The following is an 18,575-nucleotide window of genomic DNA, read 5'->3' on the forward strand; positions in this document are numbered from 1 at the left end:
GCGGTTACAGGAGACGGTACCGGAAAAGTGCTTCCAAAGGACCGTGGTGGGGACCGGGGCTGCCAACGCCTGGGGACACACGGGGTGGGCGAAACGGCGGTGAGGGTCACATGCGCCTGCGGTCTCTGACACCGCTCCCCGGCTCCGGCCAAGCCAGGGACACGAGCGGGAGGCGGGGGCTGTTCTCAGGCTGCAGGAAACGGCGACCCGGAGGCCGGCGGCGCGCGGCCTGGGGCGGGGAAGACCGGAGGACGCGGGAGCTGGATTCCTGCACAACCCGGCAACAGGGGGGCTGCTCCCGTCGGCCACATCGCGAAGGGGCGGCCAGGGGGCTGGGACACCGCTTACCGCACGGCACCCGCTTCCTCCGCTCCAGCCGGCACCGAAGTGGAATCGTGCGCTCGGCCCCGCGTGTTGCTCACAGCCCGGCCCAGGGCGCCGCGGGCAGCGCGGGCGCGGGCGCGGGCGCGGATCCGCGGGGCGGGTGCAAGGCGGGGGCGGGGCCTCTGCGCCCGGGCCGCCTCCTCGGCCTATAACTGAGCCCACGGGCTCCTGGCTCCCACACGCCCCCGACCGGACCAGTGAAGCCGCTTCGCCCCTTGCTTTGGACCTCGGGCCTCACTCCTCCTCCAGATGGACCCCAAGTGCTCCTGCCCCACTGGTAAGGGAACCCTGGCTTTGAGCCTTAGGATGCCCCCCTTCGCAGGCACAGGACGAGAAGGGAGGGTTTTGAGTTGGAGCTCAGGAGGACTCCTGTCACGGGTCCAGGGCTTTCTTGCCTGCCAGGCTCCTGAGAGCACGTCAGTCTCCCTTTGCCTCTCCGTTAACACTGAGGGCACGGAGGCTCCAGGCTGTCCTTCTTGAGGTCACCCAGCTGGTCAGGGGACTGCTAGACCGGGACCCAGTGTTTGGAGGAGGCCTCGGAGCTGCCAGGACTTGATGGGAGGAGGGGACATTGCCTCTTTCGGGTTCAGGCCATGGGCCCTGGCCCCCAGCCCCAGTCAGCCTGGGCTGGGTCTGGAGCCTGGGACCTTCCCTGTGGAGTCCATCAGGAGGGGACCTACTCTCCTTGGACCAGAAGAGAGGAGCTGGGGCTTCTCTATCCGCCTGAGTGGACACGAGCTCCCAGGGCTGGGTCCTGACAGAGGAGGAGGGCTCAGGGAGGCATTGCTGACCGTCTGCTCTAGCTCCTGCATCCCTCTCCCTGCTCACCGCGGGCCTTTCCCTTCCTGGCAGGCGGCTCCTGCAGCTGCGCTGGCTCCTGCACCTGCAAAGCCTGCAGATGCACCTCCTGCAAGAAGAGTGAGTGTGCGGGGCCTTCTCTGGGAATGCGGGGTCTGGGCTGAGTGCGAGCAGGGAGCCCAGAGCTCAGCAGGCAGGAGCAGGACAGTGACCAAACTTCCCGGTAACCCCCACCACCCCCCCCCCCCCCACCAGGAAGGGATTCACAATCAGAGCTGGAATCCCCTTCCAGATGACCGAGACCCAAGTGCGCACTAGAGAACAGGGAGACTGAGGCCCAGACGGGTCATTAACAAACAACCTCAGACCTGTCAGTAGAACTAGTCCTCCTGCCTCCTGAGTCACGCTTCTGAATCCTCTCAGGGACTGAAGCACTTTAGGGACATGAACTAGTGACCGTGTGTGGTTTCTCGGACCTGGGGCAGCCCCTTCCTGTCGAAGCAGCCCAGAGCTTCCCTATCCCGAGCGGGAGCTGCTCTGTCAGGGCTTTGCCTCCACTTTGATCCTGAGGACTTTGCTCACATCACTGACGGTGCTGGGCGCTGGCTTTCTCTCGTCCCCAGAGGCCCTGCTCACTGTCTCTCCAAGGCTCTGTGCCCTGTCCTGGGCACAGATGGGGCAGGCAACCTGAACCTAGTGTCTGAGAGCAATGATCTCAGGACAGAGGACACCATCCTAAACTCAGGGTCTGGGCCTGAGGGCAGCTGGGGCCAGGCCTGCTGCTGGGAAGGGTGGCTCCGGACAACGCGTGGTCCGACCGCACGCTGCCCTCGCTTCCCCAGGCTGCTGCTCCTGCTGCCCCGTGGGCTGCGCCAAGTGTGCCCAGGGCTGCGTCTGCAAAGGGGCCTCGGACAAGTGCAGCTGCTGTGCCTGATGTCGCGGAGAGCCTGCCCCGGGTGTCAACAGAGCAACCAGGACGAACCTGCATTTTACCGTTTTTCATACAACCGGACCTGACGCTACATTCCTTTTTCTATGAAATATGTGAGCTGTAATAAAAGTTGTTGACTTCATTCTGGCTCTGTCTTCCTTTGTCTGCCTTGGACAAAGAGACTCCGTGCCCATCAGGGCTGGCGTGGGGAACTGGGCTGGAAGTGCAGAGACCTCGGCTCTGGACCAAAGAGGACCCTCCCCCACCCCCCAAAACACACACACACACACGGAGCGTCTTAGCCGCTTAGGTTAATGTGAGCTTCAGTTTCTCAGCTCCAAAGGAAAGCCTCGCCCAGAAGACACAGGGCATCGGACACACAGAGGACGCACTCCCTCTATTCCCCTTAGGAGTATGGATTGCAGAGCAAGTGGTCCGTTTCTCATTTTCCTTCTCTGGGGGCCCCTGCCAAACTCAGTCCTCGGTGATGAGAGCCTGGAAAAGCACCCAGAGGGGATGGAATCCCACACCCCCCTTGTTTGACTTCTACACGGGGCTTGCGTCTAACACACCCTGGAAAGACCTATTTGTATTTTCTGCCACAGTTTTCACCCTGGTCAGTAAAAAGAATCGCTAAGAAAAAAATGTAAAAGGACACGATATGGGAAACCCATTTTTCCCTTCAACACGTAAAATCACCTTAACACGTGGAGGAGCAATTCTGAAAATTAGAGGCTCTCATAGGCTGCACATACATTGAAGTGTGTGCTTGAGTCCCGGGAACACTTCACACATGCCCCACTGTGTGGACCACACACGCCTGGAGCAGCTCTGCCCCCTGCCTCCCCACACGCAACATCAGTCTTGGCTCGCCCAGGGCTACGGACAGGACACTCGCCACCCCTGACGGCTCCCTGCAGGGGCTTGGCCCTGAATCTTCGCCAGTGCCTCCCTAGATCAGCCTGACATCGTCCCTTCCCTCAAAATCCAGCCCGTGGCTACCTGACACCCCGAAAGTGACTTGGATTTGTCTGGTGGGCATTTCCCAGCCGTTTCCCGGAGACTTGGTTTCAGAAGGAGGACTTCACGTGTTCCGCTGCAGAGTGATGGTGGTGCTGCAGTGCGGAGGGCCTGGTGGTGTTTATTAGCAAGACGTGTGTGCTGAGGGGACAGGTGATATAGTTCAGGTGCTGGGCCCCCTGGCGGTCTGGGGAGGGAATTCCTATTTCATGGGCACTCCAAGAGAAAGAGGAGACAAGAGGCTCAGAAGTCAGGACCAAGATCGGCCACAGGTGCCCTGTGTGAAGAGGGCATTTCGGGAGCCGGCCCGTGCTGCGTGCGTGGGTGCTGGTGTCAGGCACCCGGGTTCACAGCCACCGTGCCACTTCCTGACCTGGCAAGTCACTGATACTCTCTGAGATGTCATTTCCTCCTTTCTACAGAAAAGATTAATTTCCAAGAGGGGGAATAAGCGAGACAGTGGCCTGGCTCCTAGCTCGGGCTTCCCGAACGGTGTCCTTTCTGATCGCTATCTCCACACTGACATCTGTGCACGGAGAATCCTTTAGCTCCCAACAAGCTCCTGGAGAAAGGCTCCCTGCTTTGCAAGCAAGCTCATGGTGAGGGCAGAGATGGATAGGAACCTTGCTTACCCAGTGCCAGAGGGCGTGGGGATCTCCTCCAACAAGCCCCATGGAACGAGTCACCGCCACAGCATTTGGACACACTCAGTGAACCTGCATGGTCTGGAGCGACGGTGCCAATTCCAGAGAGGTTGAGCAACTTACCCAAGGGCACACAGCCTAGACTCAAAGGACCAAACCTACACTACAGCTGTCTCACCTCCCGGCCACATGGTGCCGGTTATGACATCACTGGAGGCTGAATCCGGCCTCTCCTTTTTCAGGGCCGCAAGGGTCTTCGGAGACAGTCCAGCTGTGCTCCTGGCTGCAGAGGTGGGAGGCTGAAGCCCAGAGAGGTCACAGAGCTGTGCAGAGGGTTCTGACTGCCAGCTGCTCAGTGCTTTCCCACTGCTGCCTCTGGGCCAGGTGTTCAGTGTCCTCACCTTTCATGGCATGACATGCTGTCCGGTTGGGCGGGGGGCTGCAGTCAGCCTGCAGGAGGGCCAGTCCCATCTGTGCCACAGATAGCCATGGGACATAACCTCGCTGTGGCTCAGTCTCCGCTGCTCTAAAGGGCAAAAAAATAGTGTCTGGCTCTCGGGATGAAAGAACTGAATCCGTGCAAAGAATGTCAGAATATACTGGGCACTCAGGGAGTAATCGATCATATCACCTATTTATTTATTTATTTGTTATCATTAGCCTAGGAGACATTGTTCTCCTTCCAGACACGCAAGCAAGGATGGTGTGTTTAGCTCTGTGTTCTGGGTCGTCCTCATCAACCCTGTGAGCATGGGACCACTTCCCCGGAGGGGGTTATCCTCCCTTCACGCAAGGAGCCATTGACACTACAGATAGAAAGCCGTGAGCAAGACAGTCGGTGTCCTCCTAACAGATGCAGAAGGATCCTGCCATCTCTGCTGTCACCTGCACCAGGATTTCCCTACCATTTTCTTTTCAGGGGTTTTCTGAAATACGTTGTACCAAAAGAAACCTCTTGAACACTGCTGAAGGAGAGAGTCAGAAGGAAGCCACAAAAGCATAAATACATTCCTATTCTGTCACTTCGGTCCCCCCCCCAGGATTCAGCTGGACACGGTAGAGACGGGCTGAAGACACAGCTCTGGGCCAAAGGGGAGCTTTCTCACTGACTCTCTCTTTCAGCTGCGAAGCCACAAGACCACAGAAGCAGGGCACCACTCCCCAGCACTGTGTGCCTGCCTTTACTGTAGCCTCCTCGTACTGTAGGTAGTTTGGCCTTTGGGAAACGGGCTGCTGACTACTAGCTCCCTTCCGGGTTGGTGTGACAATTCAAAGAGCAAAAGTGATTAACAAGGCTTGGCATGGACTCCATGGTGTGTAATCGTCAGGACTACCCAAAGGGAACTCTCCACTTGTGTCGCTTTGTTATTTCATGCCAGGTCTGCCTATCGCCTACAGTGATGCCTTCCCTGGGGAGCATCCCATGATCAGGGAACCTCCACCCTGGCGTGGGGTGGACCGGCCACGGTGAGGAGCGCCCCTGCAAAGTTTAGGCAAAGGAGCCCCCGGAGAAATGCGCCATGATCCCTCCAGGAAAGGAAAACACAAGTGACGACTAGCGGCCGAAGGCAATGTTCATCGCGGGGCGGTTACAGGAGACGGTACCGGAAAAGTGCTTCCAAAGGACCGTGGTGGGGACCGGGGCTGCCAACGCCTGGGGACACACGGGGTGGGCGAAACGGCGGTGAGGGTCACATGCGCCTGCGGTCTCTGACACCGCTCCCCGGCTCCGGCCAAGCCAGGGACACGAGCGGGAGGCGGGGGCTGTTCTCAGGCTGCAGGAAACGGCGACCCGGAGGCCGGCGGCGCGCGGCCTGGGGCGGGGAAGACCGGAGGACGCGGGAGCTGGATTCCTGCACAACCCGGCAACAGGGGGGCTGCTCCCGTCGGCCACATCGCGAAGGGGCGGCCAGGGGGCTGGGACACCGCTTACCGCACGGCACCCGCTTCCTCCGCTCCAGCCGGCACCGAAGTGGAATCGTGCGCTCGGCCCCGCGTGTTGCTCACAGCCCGGCCCAGGGCGCCGCGGGCAGCGCGGGCGCGGGCGCGGGCGCGGATCCGCGGGGCGGGTGCAAGGCGGGGGCGGGGCCTCTGCGCCCGGGCCGCCTCCTCGGCCTATAACTGAGCCCACGGGCTCCTGGCTCCCACACGCCCCCGACCGGACCAGTGAAGCCGCTTCGCCCCTTGCTTTGGACCTCGGGCCTCACTCCTCCTCCAGATGGACCCCAAGTGCTCCTGCCCCACTGGTAAGGGAACCCTGGCTTTGAGCCTTAGGATGCCCCCCTTCGCAGGCACAGGACGAGAAGGGAGGGTTTTGAGTTGGAGCTCAGGAGGACTCCTGTCACGGGTCCAGGGCTTTCTTGCCTGCCAGGCTCCTGAGAGCACGTCAGTCTCCCTTTGCCTCTCCGTTAACACTGAGGGCACGGAGGCTCCAGGCTGTCCTTCTTGAGGTCACCCAGCTGGTCAGGGGACTGCTAGACCGGGACCCAGTGTTTGGAGGAGGCCTCGGAGCTGCCAGGACTTGATGGGAGGAGGGGACATTGCCTCTTTCGGGTTCAGGCCATGGGCCCTGGCCCCCAGCCCCAGTCAGCCTGGGCTGGGTCTGGAGCCTGGGACCTTCCCTGTGGAGTCCATCAGGAGGGGACCTACTCTCCTTGGACCAGAAGAGAGGAGCTGGGGCTTCTCTATCCGCCTGAGTGGACACGAGCTCCCAGGGCTGGGTCCTGACAGAGGAGGAGGGCTCAGGGAGGCATTGCTGACCGTCTGCTCTAGCTCCTGCATCCCTCTCCCTGCTCACCGCGGGCCTTTCCCTTCCTGGCAGGCGGCTCCTGCAGCTGCGCTGGCTCCTGCACCTGCAAAGCCTGCAGATGCACCTCCTGCAAGAAGAGTGAGTGTGCGGGGCCTTCTCTGGGAATGCGGGGTCTGGGCTGAGTGCGAGCAGGGAGCCCAGAGCTCAGCAGGCAGGAGCAGGACAGTGACCAAACTTCCCGGTAACCCCCACCACCCCCCCACCCCCCCCCCCCCACCAGGAAGGGATTCACAATCAGAGCTGGAATCACCTTCCAGATGACCGAGACCCAAGTGCGCACTAGAGAACAGGGAGACTGAGGCCCAGACGGGTCATTAACAAACAACCTCAGACCTGTCAGTAGAACTAGTCCTCCTGCCTCCTGAGTCACGCTTCTGAATCCTCTCAGGGACTGAAGCACTTTAGGGACATGAACTAGTGACCGTGTGTGGTTTCTCGGACCTGGGGCAGCCCCTTCCTGTCGAAGCAGCCCAGAGCTTCCCTATCCCGAGCGGGAGCTGCTCTGTCAGGGCTTTGCCTCCACTTTGATCCTGAGGACTTTGCTCACATCACTGACGGTGCTGGGCGCTGGCTTTCTCTCGTCCCCAGAGGCCCTGCTCACTGTCTCTCCAAGGCTCTGTGCCCTGTCCTGGGCACAGATGGGGCAGGCAACCTGAACCTAGTGTCTGAGAGCAATGATCTCAGGACAGAGGACACCATCCTAAACTCAGGGTCTGGGCCTGAGGGCAGCTGGGGCCAGGCCTGCTGCTGGGAAGGGTGGCTCCGGACAACGCGTGGTCCGACCGCACGCTGCCCTCGCTTCCCCAGGCTGCTGCTCCTGCTGCCCCGTGGGCTGCGCCAAGTGTGCCCAGGGCTGCGTCTGCAAAGGGGCCTCGGACAAGTGCAGCTGCTGTGCCTGATGTCGCGGAGAGCCTGCCCCGGGTGTCAACAGAGCAACCAGGACGAACCTGCATTTTACCGTTTTTCATACAACCGGACCTGACGCTACATTCCTTTTTCTATGAAATATGTGAGCTGTAATAAAAGTTGTTGACTTCATTCTGGCTCTGTCTTCCTTTGTCTGCCTTGGACAAAGAGACTCCGTGCCCATCAGGGCTGGCGTGGGGAACTGGGCTGGAAGTGCAGAGACCTCGGCTCTGGACCAAAGAGGACCCTCCCCCACCCCCCAAAACACACACACACACACGGAGCGTCTTAGCCGCTTAGGTTAATGTGAGCTTCAGTTTCTCAGCTCCAAAGGAAAGCCTCGCCCAGAAGACACAGGGCATCGGACACACAGAGGACGCACTCCCTCTATTCCCCTTAGGAGTATGGATTGCAGAGCAAGTGGTCCGTTTCTCATTTTCCTTCTCTGGGGGCCCCTGCCAAACTCAGTCCTCGGTGATGAGAGCCTGGAAAAGCACCCAGAGGGGATGGAATCCCACACCCCCCTTGTTTGACTTCTACACGGGGCTTGCGTCTAACACACCCTGGAAAGACCTATTTGTATTTTCTGCCACAGTTTTCACCCTGGTCAGTAAAAAGAATCGCTAAGAAAAAAATGTAAAAGGACACGATATGGGAAACCCATTTTTCCCTTCAACACGTAAAATCACCTTAACACGTGGAGGAGCAATTCTGAAAATTAGAGGCTCTCATAGGCTGCACATACATTGAAGTGTGTGCTTGAGTCCCGGGAACACTTCACACATGCCCCACTGTGTGGACCACACACGCCTGGAGCAGCTCTGCCCCCTGCCTCCCCACACGCAACATCAGTCTTGGCTCGCCCAGGGCTACGGACAGGACACTCGCCACCCCTGACGGCTCCCTGCAGGGGCTTGGCCCTGAATCTTCGCCAGTGCCTCCCTAGATCAGCCTGACATCGTCCCTTCCCTCAAAATCCAGCCCGTGGCTACCTGACACCCCGAAAGTGACTTGGATTTGTCTGGTGGGCATTTCCCAGCCGTTTCCCGGAGACTTGGTTTCAGAAGGAGGACTTCACGTGTTCCGCTGCAGAGTGATGGTGGTGCTGCAGTGCGGAGGGCCTGGTGGTGTTTATTAGCAAGACGTGTGTGCTGAGGGGACAGGTGATATAGTTCAGGTGCTGGGCCCCCTGGCGGTCTGGGGAGGGAATTCCTATTTCATGGGCACTCCAAGAGAAAGAGGAGACAAGAGGCTCAGAAGTCAGGACCAAGATCGGCCACAGGTGCCCTGTGTGAAGAGGGCATTTCGGGAGCCGGCCCGTGCTGCGTGCGTGGGTGCTGGTGTCAGGCACCCGGGTTCACAGCCACCGTGCCACTTCCTGACCTGGCAAGTCACTGATACTCTCTGAGATGTCATTTCCTCCTTTCTACAGAAAAGATTAATTTCCAAGAGGGGGAATAAGCGAGACAGTGGCCTGGCTCCTAGCTCGGGCTTCCCGAACGGTGTCCTTTCTGATCGCTATCTCCACACTGACATCTGTGCACGGAGAATCCTTTAGCTCCCAACAAGCTCCTGGAGAAAGGCTCCCTGCTTTGCAAGCAAGCTCATGGTGAGGGCAGAGATGGATAGGAACCTTGCTTACCCAGTGCCAGAGGGCGTGGGGATCTCCTCCAACAAGCCCCATGGAACGAGTCACCGCCACAGCATTTGGACACACTCAGTGAACCTGCATGGTCTGGAGCGACGGTGCCAATTCCAGAGAGGTTGAGCAACTTACCCAAGGGCACACAGCCTAGACTCAAAGGACCAAACCTACACTACAGCTGTCTCACCTCCCGGCCACATGGTGCCGGTTATGACATCACTGGAGGCTGAATCCGGCCTCTCCTTTTTCAGGGCCGCAAGGGTCTTCGGAGACAGTCCAGCTGTGCTCCTGGCTGCAGAGGTGGGAGGCTGAAGCCCAGAGAGGTCACAGAGCTGTGCAGAGGGTTCTGACTGCCAGCTGCTCAGTGCTTTCCCACTGCTGCCTCTGGGCCAGGTGTTCAGTGTCCTCACCTTTCATGGCATGACATGCTGTCCGGTTGGGCGGGGGGCTGCAGTCAGCCTGCAGGAGGGCCAGTCCCATCTGTGCCACAGATAGCCATGGGACATAACCTCGCTGTGGCTCAGTCTCCGCTGCTCTAAAGGGCAAAAAAATAGTGTCTGGCTCTCGGGATGAAAGAACTGAATCCGTGCAAAGAATGTCAGAATATACTGGGCACTCAGGGAGTAATCGATCATATCACCTATTTATTTATTTATTTGTTATCATTAGCCTAGGAGACATTGTTCTCCTTCCAGACACGCAAGCAAGGATGGTGTGTTTAGCTCTGTGTTCTGGGTCGTCCTCATCAACCCTGTGAGCATGGGACCACTTCCCCGGAGGGGGTTATCCTCCCTTCACGCAAGGAGCCATTGACACTACAGATAGAAAGCCGTGAGCAAGACAGTCGGTGTCCTCCTAACAGATGCAGAAGGATCCTGCCATCTCTGCTGTCACCTGCACCAGGATTTCCCTACCATTTTCTTTTCAGGGGTTTTCTGAAATACGTTGTACCAAAAGAAACCTCTTGAACACTGCTGAAGGAGAGAGTCAGAAGGAAGCCACAAAAGCATAAATACATTCCTATTCTGTCACTTCGGTCCCCCCCCCAGGATTCAGCTGGACACGGTAGAGACGGGCTGAAGACACAGCTCTGGGCCAAAGGGGAGCTTTCTCACTGACTCTCTCTTTCAGCTGCGAAGCCACAAGACCACAGAAGCAGGGCACCACTCCCCAGCACTGTGTGCCTGCCTTTACTGTAGCCTCCTCGTACTGTAGGTAGTTTGGCCTTTGGGAAACGGGCTGCTGACTACTAGCTCCCTTCCGGGTTGGTGTGACAATTCAAAGAGCAAAAGTGATTAACAAGGCTTGGCATGGACTCCATGGTGTGTAATCGTCAGGACTACCCAAAGGGAACTCTCCACTTGTGTCGCTTTGTTATTTCATGCCAGGTCTGCCTATCGCCTACAGTGATGCCTTCCCTGGGGAGCATCCCATGATCAGGGAACCTCCACCCTGGCGTGGGGTGGACCGGCCACGGTGAGGAGCGCCCCTGCAAAGTTTAGGCAAAGGAGCCCCCGGAGAAATGCGCCATGATCCCTCCAGGAAAGGAAAACACAAGTGACGACTAGCGGCCGAAGGCAATGTTCATCGCGGGGCGGTTACAGGAGACGGTACCGGAAAAGTGCTTCCAAAGGACCGTGGTGGAGACCGGGGCTGCCAACGCCTGGGGACACACGGGGTGGGCGAAACGGCGGTGAGGGTCACATGCGCCTGCGGTCTCTGACACCGCTCCCCGGCTCCGGCCAAGCCAGGGACACGAGCGGGAGGCGGGGGCTGTTCTCAGGCTGCAGGAAACGGCGACCCGGAGGCCGGCGGCGCGCGGCCTGGGGCGGGGAAGACCGGAGGACGCGGGAGCTGGATTCCTGCACAACCCGGCAACAGGGGGGCTGCTCCCGTCGGCCACATCGCGAAGGGGCGGCCAGGGGGCTGGGACACCGCTTACCGCACGGCACCCGCTTCCTCCGCTCCAGCCGGCACCGAAGTGGAATCGTGCGCTCGGCCCCGCGTGTTGCTCACAGCCCGGCCCAGGGCGCCGCGGGCAGCGCGGGCGCGGGCGCGGGCGCGGATCCGCGGGGCGGGTGCAAGGCGGGGGCGGGGCCTCTGCGCCCGGGCCGCCTCCTCGGCCTATAACTGAGCCCACGGGCTCCTGGCTCCCACACGCCCCCGACCGGACCAGTGAAGCCGCTTCGCCCCTTGCTTTGGACCTCGGGCCTCACTCCTCCTCCAGATGGACCCCAAGTGCTCCTGCCCCACTGGTAAGGGAACCCTGGCTTTGAGCCTTAGGATGCCCCCCTTCGCAGGCACAGGACGAGAAGGGAGGGTTTTGAGTTGGAGCTCAGGAGGACTCCTGTCACGGGTCCAGGGCTTTCTTGCCTGCCAGGCTCCTGAGAGCACGTCAGTCTCCCTTTGCCTCTCCGTTAACACTGAGGGCACGGAGGCTCCAGGCTGTCCTTCTTGAGGTCACCCAGCTGGTCAGGGGACTGCTAGACCGGGACCCAGTGTTTGGAGGAGGCCTCGGAGCTGCCAGGACTTGATGGGAGGAGGGGACATTGCCTCTTTCGGGTTCAGGCCATGGGCCCTGGCCCCCAGCCCCAGTCAGCCTGGGCTGGGTCTGGAGCCTGGGACCTTCCCTGTGGAGTCCATCAGGAGGGGACCTACTCTCCTTGGACCAGAAGAGAGGAGCTGGGGCTTCTCTATCCGCCTGAGTGGACACGAGCTCCCAGGGCTGGGTCCTGACAGAGGAGGAGGGCTCAGGGAGGCATTGCTGACCGTCTGCTCTAGCTCCTGCATCCCTCTCCCTGCTCACCGCGGGCCTTTCCCTTCCTGGCAGGCGGCTCCTGCAGCTGCGCTGGCTCCTGCACCTGCAAAGCCTGCAGATGCACCTCCTGCAAGAAGAGTGAGTGTGCGGGGCCTTCTCTGGGAATGCGGGGTCTGGGCTGAGTGCGAGCAGGGAGCCCAGAGCTCAGCAGGCAGGAGCAGGACAGTGACCAAACTTCCCGGTAACCCCCACCACCCCCCCACCCCCCCCCCCCCCACCAGGAAGGGATTCACAATCAGAGCTGGAATCACCTTCCAGATGACCGAGACCCAAGTGCGCACTAGAGAACAGGGAGACTGAGGCCCAGACGGGTCATTAACAAACAACCTCAGACCTGTCAGTAGAACTAGTCCTCCTGCCTCCTGAGTCACGCTTCTGAATCCTCTCAGGGACTGAAGCACTTTAGGGACATGAACTAGTGACCGTGTGTGGTTTCTCGGACCTGGGGCAGCCCCTTCCTGTCGAAGCAGCCCAGAGCTTCCCTATCCCGAGCGGGAGCTGCTCTGTCAGGGCTTTGCCTCCACTTTGATCCTGAGGACTTTGCTCACATCACTGACGGTGCTGGGCGCTGGCTTTCTCTCGTCCCCAGAGGCCCTGCTCACTGTCTCTCCAAGGCTCTGTGCCCTGTCCTGGGCACAGATGGGGCAGGCAACCTGAACCTAGTGTCTGAGAGCAATGATCTCAGGACAGAGGACACCATCCTAAACTCAGGGTCTGGGCCTGAGGGCAGCTGGGGCCAGGCCTGCTGCTGGGAAGGGTGGCTCCGGACAACGCGTGGTCCGACCGCACGCTGCCCTCGCTTCCCCAGGCTGCTGCTCCTGCTGCCCCGTGGGCTGCGCCAAGTGTGCCCAGGGCTGCGTCTGCAAAGGGGCCTCGGACAAGTGCAGCTGCTGTGCCTGATGTCGCGGAGAGCCTGCCCCGGGTGTCAACAGAGCAACCAGGACGAACCTGCATTTTACCGTTTTTCATACAACCGGACCTGACGCTACATTCCTTTTTCTATGAAATATGTGAGCTGTAATAAAAGTTGTTGACTTCATTCTGGCTCTGTCTTCCTTTGTCTGCCTTGGACAAAGAGACTCCGTGCCCATCAGGGCTGGCGTGGGGAGCTGGGCTGGAAGTGCAGAGACCTCGGCTCTGGACCAAAGAGGACCCTCCCCCACCCCCCAAAACACACACACACACACGGAGCGTCTTAGCCGCTTAGGTTAATGTGAGCTTCAGTTTCTCAGCTCCAAAGGAAAGCCTCGCCCAGAAGACACAGGGCATCGGACACACAGAGGACGCACTCCCTCTATTCCCCTTAGGAGTATGGATTGCAGAGCAAGTGGTCCGTTTCTCATTTTCCTTCTCTGGGGGCCCCTGCCAAACTCAGTCCTCGGTGATGAGAGCCTGGAAAAGCACCCAGAGGGGATGGAATCCCACACCCCCCTTGTTTGACTTCTACACGGGGCTTGCGTCTAACACACCCTGGAAAGACCTATTTGTATTTTCTGCCACAGTTTTCACCCTGGTCAGTAAAAAGAACCGCTAAGAAAAAAATGTAAAAGGACACGATATGGGAAACCCATTTTTCCCTTCAACACGTAAAATCACCTTAACACGTGGAGGAGCAATTCTGAAAATTAGAGGCTCTCATAGGCTGCACATACATTGAAGTGTGTGCTTGAGTCCCGGGAACACTTCACACATGCCCCACTGTGTGGACCACACACGCCTGGAGCAGCTCTGCCCCCTGCCTCCCCACACGCAACATCAGTCTTGGCTCGCCCAGGGCTACGGACAGGACACTCGCCACCCCTGACGGCTCCCTGCAGGGGCTTGGCCCTGAATCTTCGCCAGTGCCTCCCTAGATCAGCCTGACATCGTCCCTTCCCTCAAAATCCAGCCCGTGGCTACCTGACACCCCGAAAGTGACTTGGATTTGTCTGGTGGGCATTTCCCAGCCGTTTCCCGGAGACTTGGTTTCAGAAGGAGGACTTCACGTGTTCCGCTGCAGAGTGATGGTGGTGCTGCAGTGCGGAGGGCCTGGTGGTGTTTATTAGCAAGACGTGTGTGCTGAGGGGACAGGTGATATAGTTCAGGTGCTGGGCCCCCTGGCGGTCTGGGGAGGGAATTCCTATTTCATGGGCACTCCAAGAGAAAGAGGAGACAAGAGGCTCAGAAGTCAGGACCAAGATCGGCCACAGGTGCCCTGTGTGAAGAGGGCATTTCGGGAGCCGGCCCGTGCTGCGTGCGTGGGTGCTGGTGTCAGGCACCTGGGTTCACAGCCACCGTGCCACTTCCTGACCTGGCAAGTCACTGATACTCTCTGAGATGTCATTTCCTCCTTTCTACAGAAAAGATTAATTTCCAAGAGGGGGAATAAGCGAGACAGTGGCCTGGCTCCTAGCTCGGGCTTCCCGAACGGTGTCCTTTCTGATCGCTATCTCCACACTGACATCTGTGCACGGAGAATCCTTTAGCTCCCAACAAGCTCCTGGAGAAAGGCTCCCTGCTTTGCAAGCAAGCTCATGGTGAGGGCAGAGGTGGATAGGAACCTTGCTTACCCAGTGCCAGAGGGCGTGGGGATCTCCTCCAACAAGCCCCATGGAACGAGTCACCGCCACAGCATTTGGACACACTCAGTGAACCTGCATGGTCTGGAGCGACGGTGCCAATTCCAGAGAGGTTGAGCAACTTACCCAAGGGCACACAGCCTAGACTCAAAGGACCAAACCTACACTACAGCTGTCTCACCTCCCGGCCACATGGTGCCGGTTATGACATCACTGGAGGCTGAATCCGGCCTCTCCTTTTTCAGGGCCGCAAGGGTCTTCGGAGACAGTCCAGCTGTGCTCCTGGCTGCAGAGGTGGGAGGCTGAAGCCCAGAGAGGTCACAGAGCTGTGCAGAGGGTTCTGACTGCCAGCTGCTCAGTGCTTTCCCACTGCTGCCTCTGGGCCAGGTGTTCAGTGTCCTCACCTTTCATGGCATGACATGCTGTCCGGTTGGGCGGGGGGCTGCAGTCAGCCTGCAGGAGGGCCAGTCCCATCTGTGCCACAGATAGCCATGGGACATAACCTCGCTGTGGCTCAGTCTCCACTGCTCTAAAGGGCAAAAAAATAGTGTCTGGCTCTCGGGATGAAAGAACTGAATCCGTGCAAAGAATGTCAGAATATACTGGGCACTCAGGGAGTAATCGATCATATCACCTATTTATTTGTTATCATTAGCCTAGGAGACATTGTTCTCCTTCCAGACACGCAAGCAAGGATGGTGTGTTTAGCTCTGTGTTCTGGGTCGTCCTCATCAACCCTGTGAGCATGGGACCACTTCCCCGGAGGGGGTTATCCTCCCTTCACGCAAGGAGCCATTGACACTACAGATAGAAAGCCGTGAGCAAGACAGTCGGTGTCCTCCTAACAGATGCAGAAGGATCCTGCCATCTCTGCTGTCACCTGCACCAGGATTTCCCTACCATTTTCTTTTCAGGGATTTTCTGAAATACGTTGTACCAAAAGAAGCCTCTTGAACACTGCTGAAGGAGAGAGTCAGAAGGAAGCCACAAAAGCATAAATACATTCCTATTCTGTCACTTCGGTCCCCCCCAGGATTCAGCTGGACACGGTAGACACGGGCTGAAGACACAGCTCTGGGCCAAAGGGGAGCTTTCTCACTGACTCTCTCTTTCAGCTGCGAAGCCACAAGACCACAGAAGCAGGGCACCACTCCCCAGCACTGTGTGCCTGCCTTTACTGTAGCCTCCTCGTACTGTAGGTAGTTTGGCCTTTGGGAAACGGGCTGCTGACTACTAGCTCCCTTCCGGGTTGGTGTGACAATTCAAAGAGCAAAAGTGATTAACAAGGCTTGGCATGGACTCCATGGTGTGTAATCGTCAGGACTACCCAAAGGGAACTCTCCACTTGTGTCGCTTTGTTATTTCATGCCAGGTCTGCCTATCGCCTACAGTGATGCCTTCCCTGGGGAGCACCCCATGATTAAGGAACCTCCACCCTGGCTTGGGGTGGACCGGCCACGGTGAGGAGCGCCCCTGGAAAGTTTAGGCAAAGGAGCCCCCGGAGAAATGCGCCATGATCCCTCCAGGAAAGGAAAACACAAGTGACGACTAGCGGCCGAAGGCAATGTTCATCGCGGGGCGGTTACAGGAGACGGTACCGGAAAAGTGCTTCCAAAGGACCGTGGTGGGGACCGGGGCTGCCAACGCCTGGGGACACACGGGGTGGGCGAAACGGCGGTGAGGGTCACATGCGCCTGCGGTCTCTGACACCGCTCCCCGGCTCCGGCCAAGCCAGGGACACGAGCGGGAGGCGGGGGCTGTTCTCAGGCTGCAGGAAACGGCGACCCGGAGGCCGGCGGCGCGCGGCCTGGGGCGGGGAAGACCGGAGGACGCGGGAGCTGGATTCCTGCACAACCCGGCAACAGGGGGGCTGCTCCCGTCGGCCACATCGCGAAGGGGCGGCCAGGGGGCTGGGACACCGCTTACCGCACGGCACCCGCTTCCTCCGCTCCAGCCGGCACCGAAGTGGAATCGTGCGCTCGGCCCCGCGTGTTGCTCACAGCCCGGCCCAGGGCGCCGCGGGCAGCGCGGGCGCGGGCGCGGGCGCGGATCCGCGGGGCGGGTGCAAGGCGGGGGCGGGGCCTCTGCGCCCGGGCCGCCTCCTCGGCCTATAACTGAGCCCACGGGCTCCTGGCTCCCACACGCCCCCGACCGGACCAGTGAAGCCGCTTCGCCCCTTGCTTTGGACCTCGGGCCTCACTCCTCCTCCAGATGGACCCCAAGTGCTCCTGCCCCACTGGTAAGGGAACCCTGGCTTTGAGCCTTAGGATGCCCCCCTTCGCAGGCACAGGACGAGAAGGGAGGGTTTTGAGTTGGAGCTCAGGAGGACTCCTGTCACGGGTCCAGGGCTTTCTTGCCTGCCAGGCTCCTGAGAGCATGTCAGTCTCCCTTTGCCTCTCCGTTAACACTGAGGGCACGGAGGCTCCAGGCTGTCCTTCTTGAGGTCACCCAGCTGGTCAGGGGACTGCTAGACCGGGACCCAGTGTTTGGAGGAGGCCTCGGAGCTGCCAGGACTTGATGGGAGGAGGGGACATTGCCTCTTTCGGGTTCAGGCCATGGGCCCTGGCCCCCAGCCCCAGTCAGCCTGGGCTGGGTCTGGAGCCTGGGACCTTCCCTGTGGAGTCCATCAGGAGGGGACCTACTCTCCTTGGACCAGAAGAGAGGAGCTGGGGCTTCTCTATCCGCCTGAGTGGACACGAGCTCCCAGGGCTGGGTCCTGACAGAGGAGGAGGGCTCAGGGAGGCATTGCTGACCGTCTGCTCTAGCTCCTGCATCCCTCTCCCTGCTCACCGCGGGCCTTTCCCTTCCTGGCAGGCGGCTCCTGCAGCTGCGCTGGCTCCTGCACCTGCAAAGCCTGCAGATGCACCTCCTGCAAGAAGAGTGAGTGTGCGGGGCCTTCTCTGGGAATGCGGGGTCTGGGCTGAGTGCGAGCAGGGAGCCCAGAGCTCAGCAGGCAGGAGCAGGACAGTGACCAAACTTCCCGGTAACCCCCACCACCCCCCCACCCCCCCCCCCCACCAGGAAGGGATTCACAATCAGAGCTGGAATCACCTTCCAGATGACCGAGACCCAAGTGCGCACTAGAGAACAGGGAGACTGAGGCCCAGACGGGTCATTAACAAACAACCTCAGACCTGTCAGTAGAACTAGTCCTCCTGCCTCCTGAGTCACGCTTCTGAATCCTCTCAGGGACTGAAGCACTTTAGGGACATGAACTAGTGACCGTGTGTGGTTTCTCGGACCTGGGGCAGCCCCTTCCTGTCGAAGCAGCCCAGAGCTTCCCTATCCCGAGCGGGAGCTGCTCTGTCAGGGCTTTGCCTCCACTTTGATCCTGAGGACTTTGCTCACATCACTGACGGTGCTGGGCGCTGGCTTTCTCTCGTCCCCAGAGGCCCTGCTCACTGTCTCTCCAAGGCTCTGTGCCCTGTCCTGGGCACAGATGGGGCAGGCAACCTGAACCTAGTGTCTGAGAGCAATGATCTCAGGACAGAGGACACCATCCTAAACTCAGGGTCTGGGCCTGAGGGCAGCTGGGGCCAGGCCTGCTGCTGGGAAGGGTGGCTCCGGACAACGCGTGGTCCGACCGCACGCTGCCCTCGCTTCCCCAGGCTGCTGCTCCTGCTGCCCCGTGGGCTGCGCCAAGTGTGCCCAGGGCTGCGTCTGCAAAGGGGCCTCGGACAAGTGCAGCTGCTGTGCCTGATGTCGCGGAGAGCCTGCCCCGGGTGTCAACAGAGCAACCAGGACGAACCTGCATTTTACCGTTTTTCATACAACCGGACCTGACGCTACATTCCTTTTTCTATGAAATATGTGAGCTGTAATAAAAGTTGTTGACTTCATTCTGGCTCTGTCTTCCTTTGTCTGTCTTGGACAAAGAGACTCCGTGCCCATCAGGGCTGGCGTGGGGAGCTGGGCTGGAAGTGCAGAGACCTCGGCTCTGGACCAAAGAGGACCCTCCCCCACCCCCCAAAACACACACACACACACGGAGCGTCTTAGCCGCTTAGGTTAATGTGAGCTTCAGTTTCTCAGCTCCAAAGGAAAGCCTCGCCCAGAAGACAC

General features: G+C 59.4%; 1 protein-coding gene and 1 long non-coding RNA gene across 2 annotated transcripts; both read left to right on the forward strand.

Moving 5' to 3' along the window:
- Nucleotides 1–1,061: 1,061 nt before the first annotated feature.
- LOC309616442 lies at nt 1,062–2,255 on the forward strand. The gene is made up of 2 exons (XR_014237481.1): nt 1,062–1,302; nt 2,025–2,255. It is a non-coding gene; the product is annotated as an uncharacterized lncRNA (long non-coding RNA).
- Nucleotides 2,256–5,922: 3,667 nt separating this feature from the next.
- Nucleotides 5,923–7,624, forward strand: LOC309616428 (metallothionein-1E). Its single transcript, XM_082367011.1, has 3 exons — nt 5,923–6,023; nt 6,599–6,664; nt 7,394–7,624. Exons 1-3 carry the CDS (start codon nt 5,996–5,998, stop codon nt 7,483–7,485), a joined length of 186 nt encoding a protein of 61 aa, XP_082223137.1. The 5' UTR covers nt 5,923–5,995; the 3' UTR covers nt 7,486–7,624.
- Nucleotides 7,625–18,575: the final 10,951 nt, after the last annotated feature.

Source organism: Balaenoptera borealis (assembly GCF_965194805.1).
Source record: "Balaenoptera borealis genome assembly, chromosome: 19".
Lineage (NCBI taxonomy): Eukaryota > Metazoa > Chordata > Mammalia > Artiodactyla > Balaenopteridae > Balaenoptera > Balaenoptera borealis.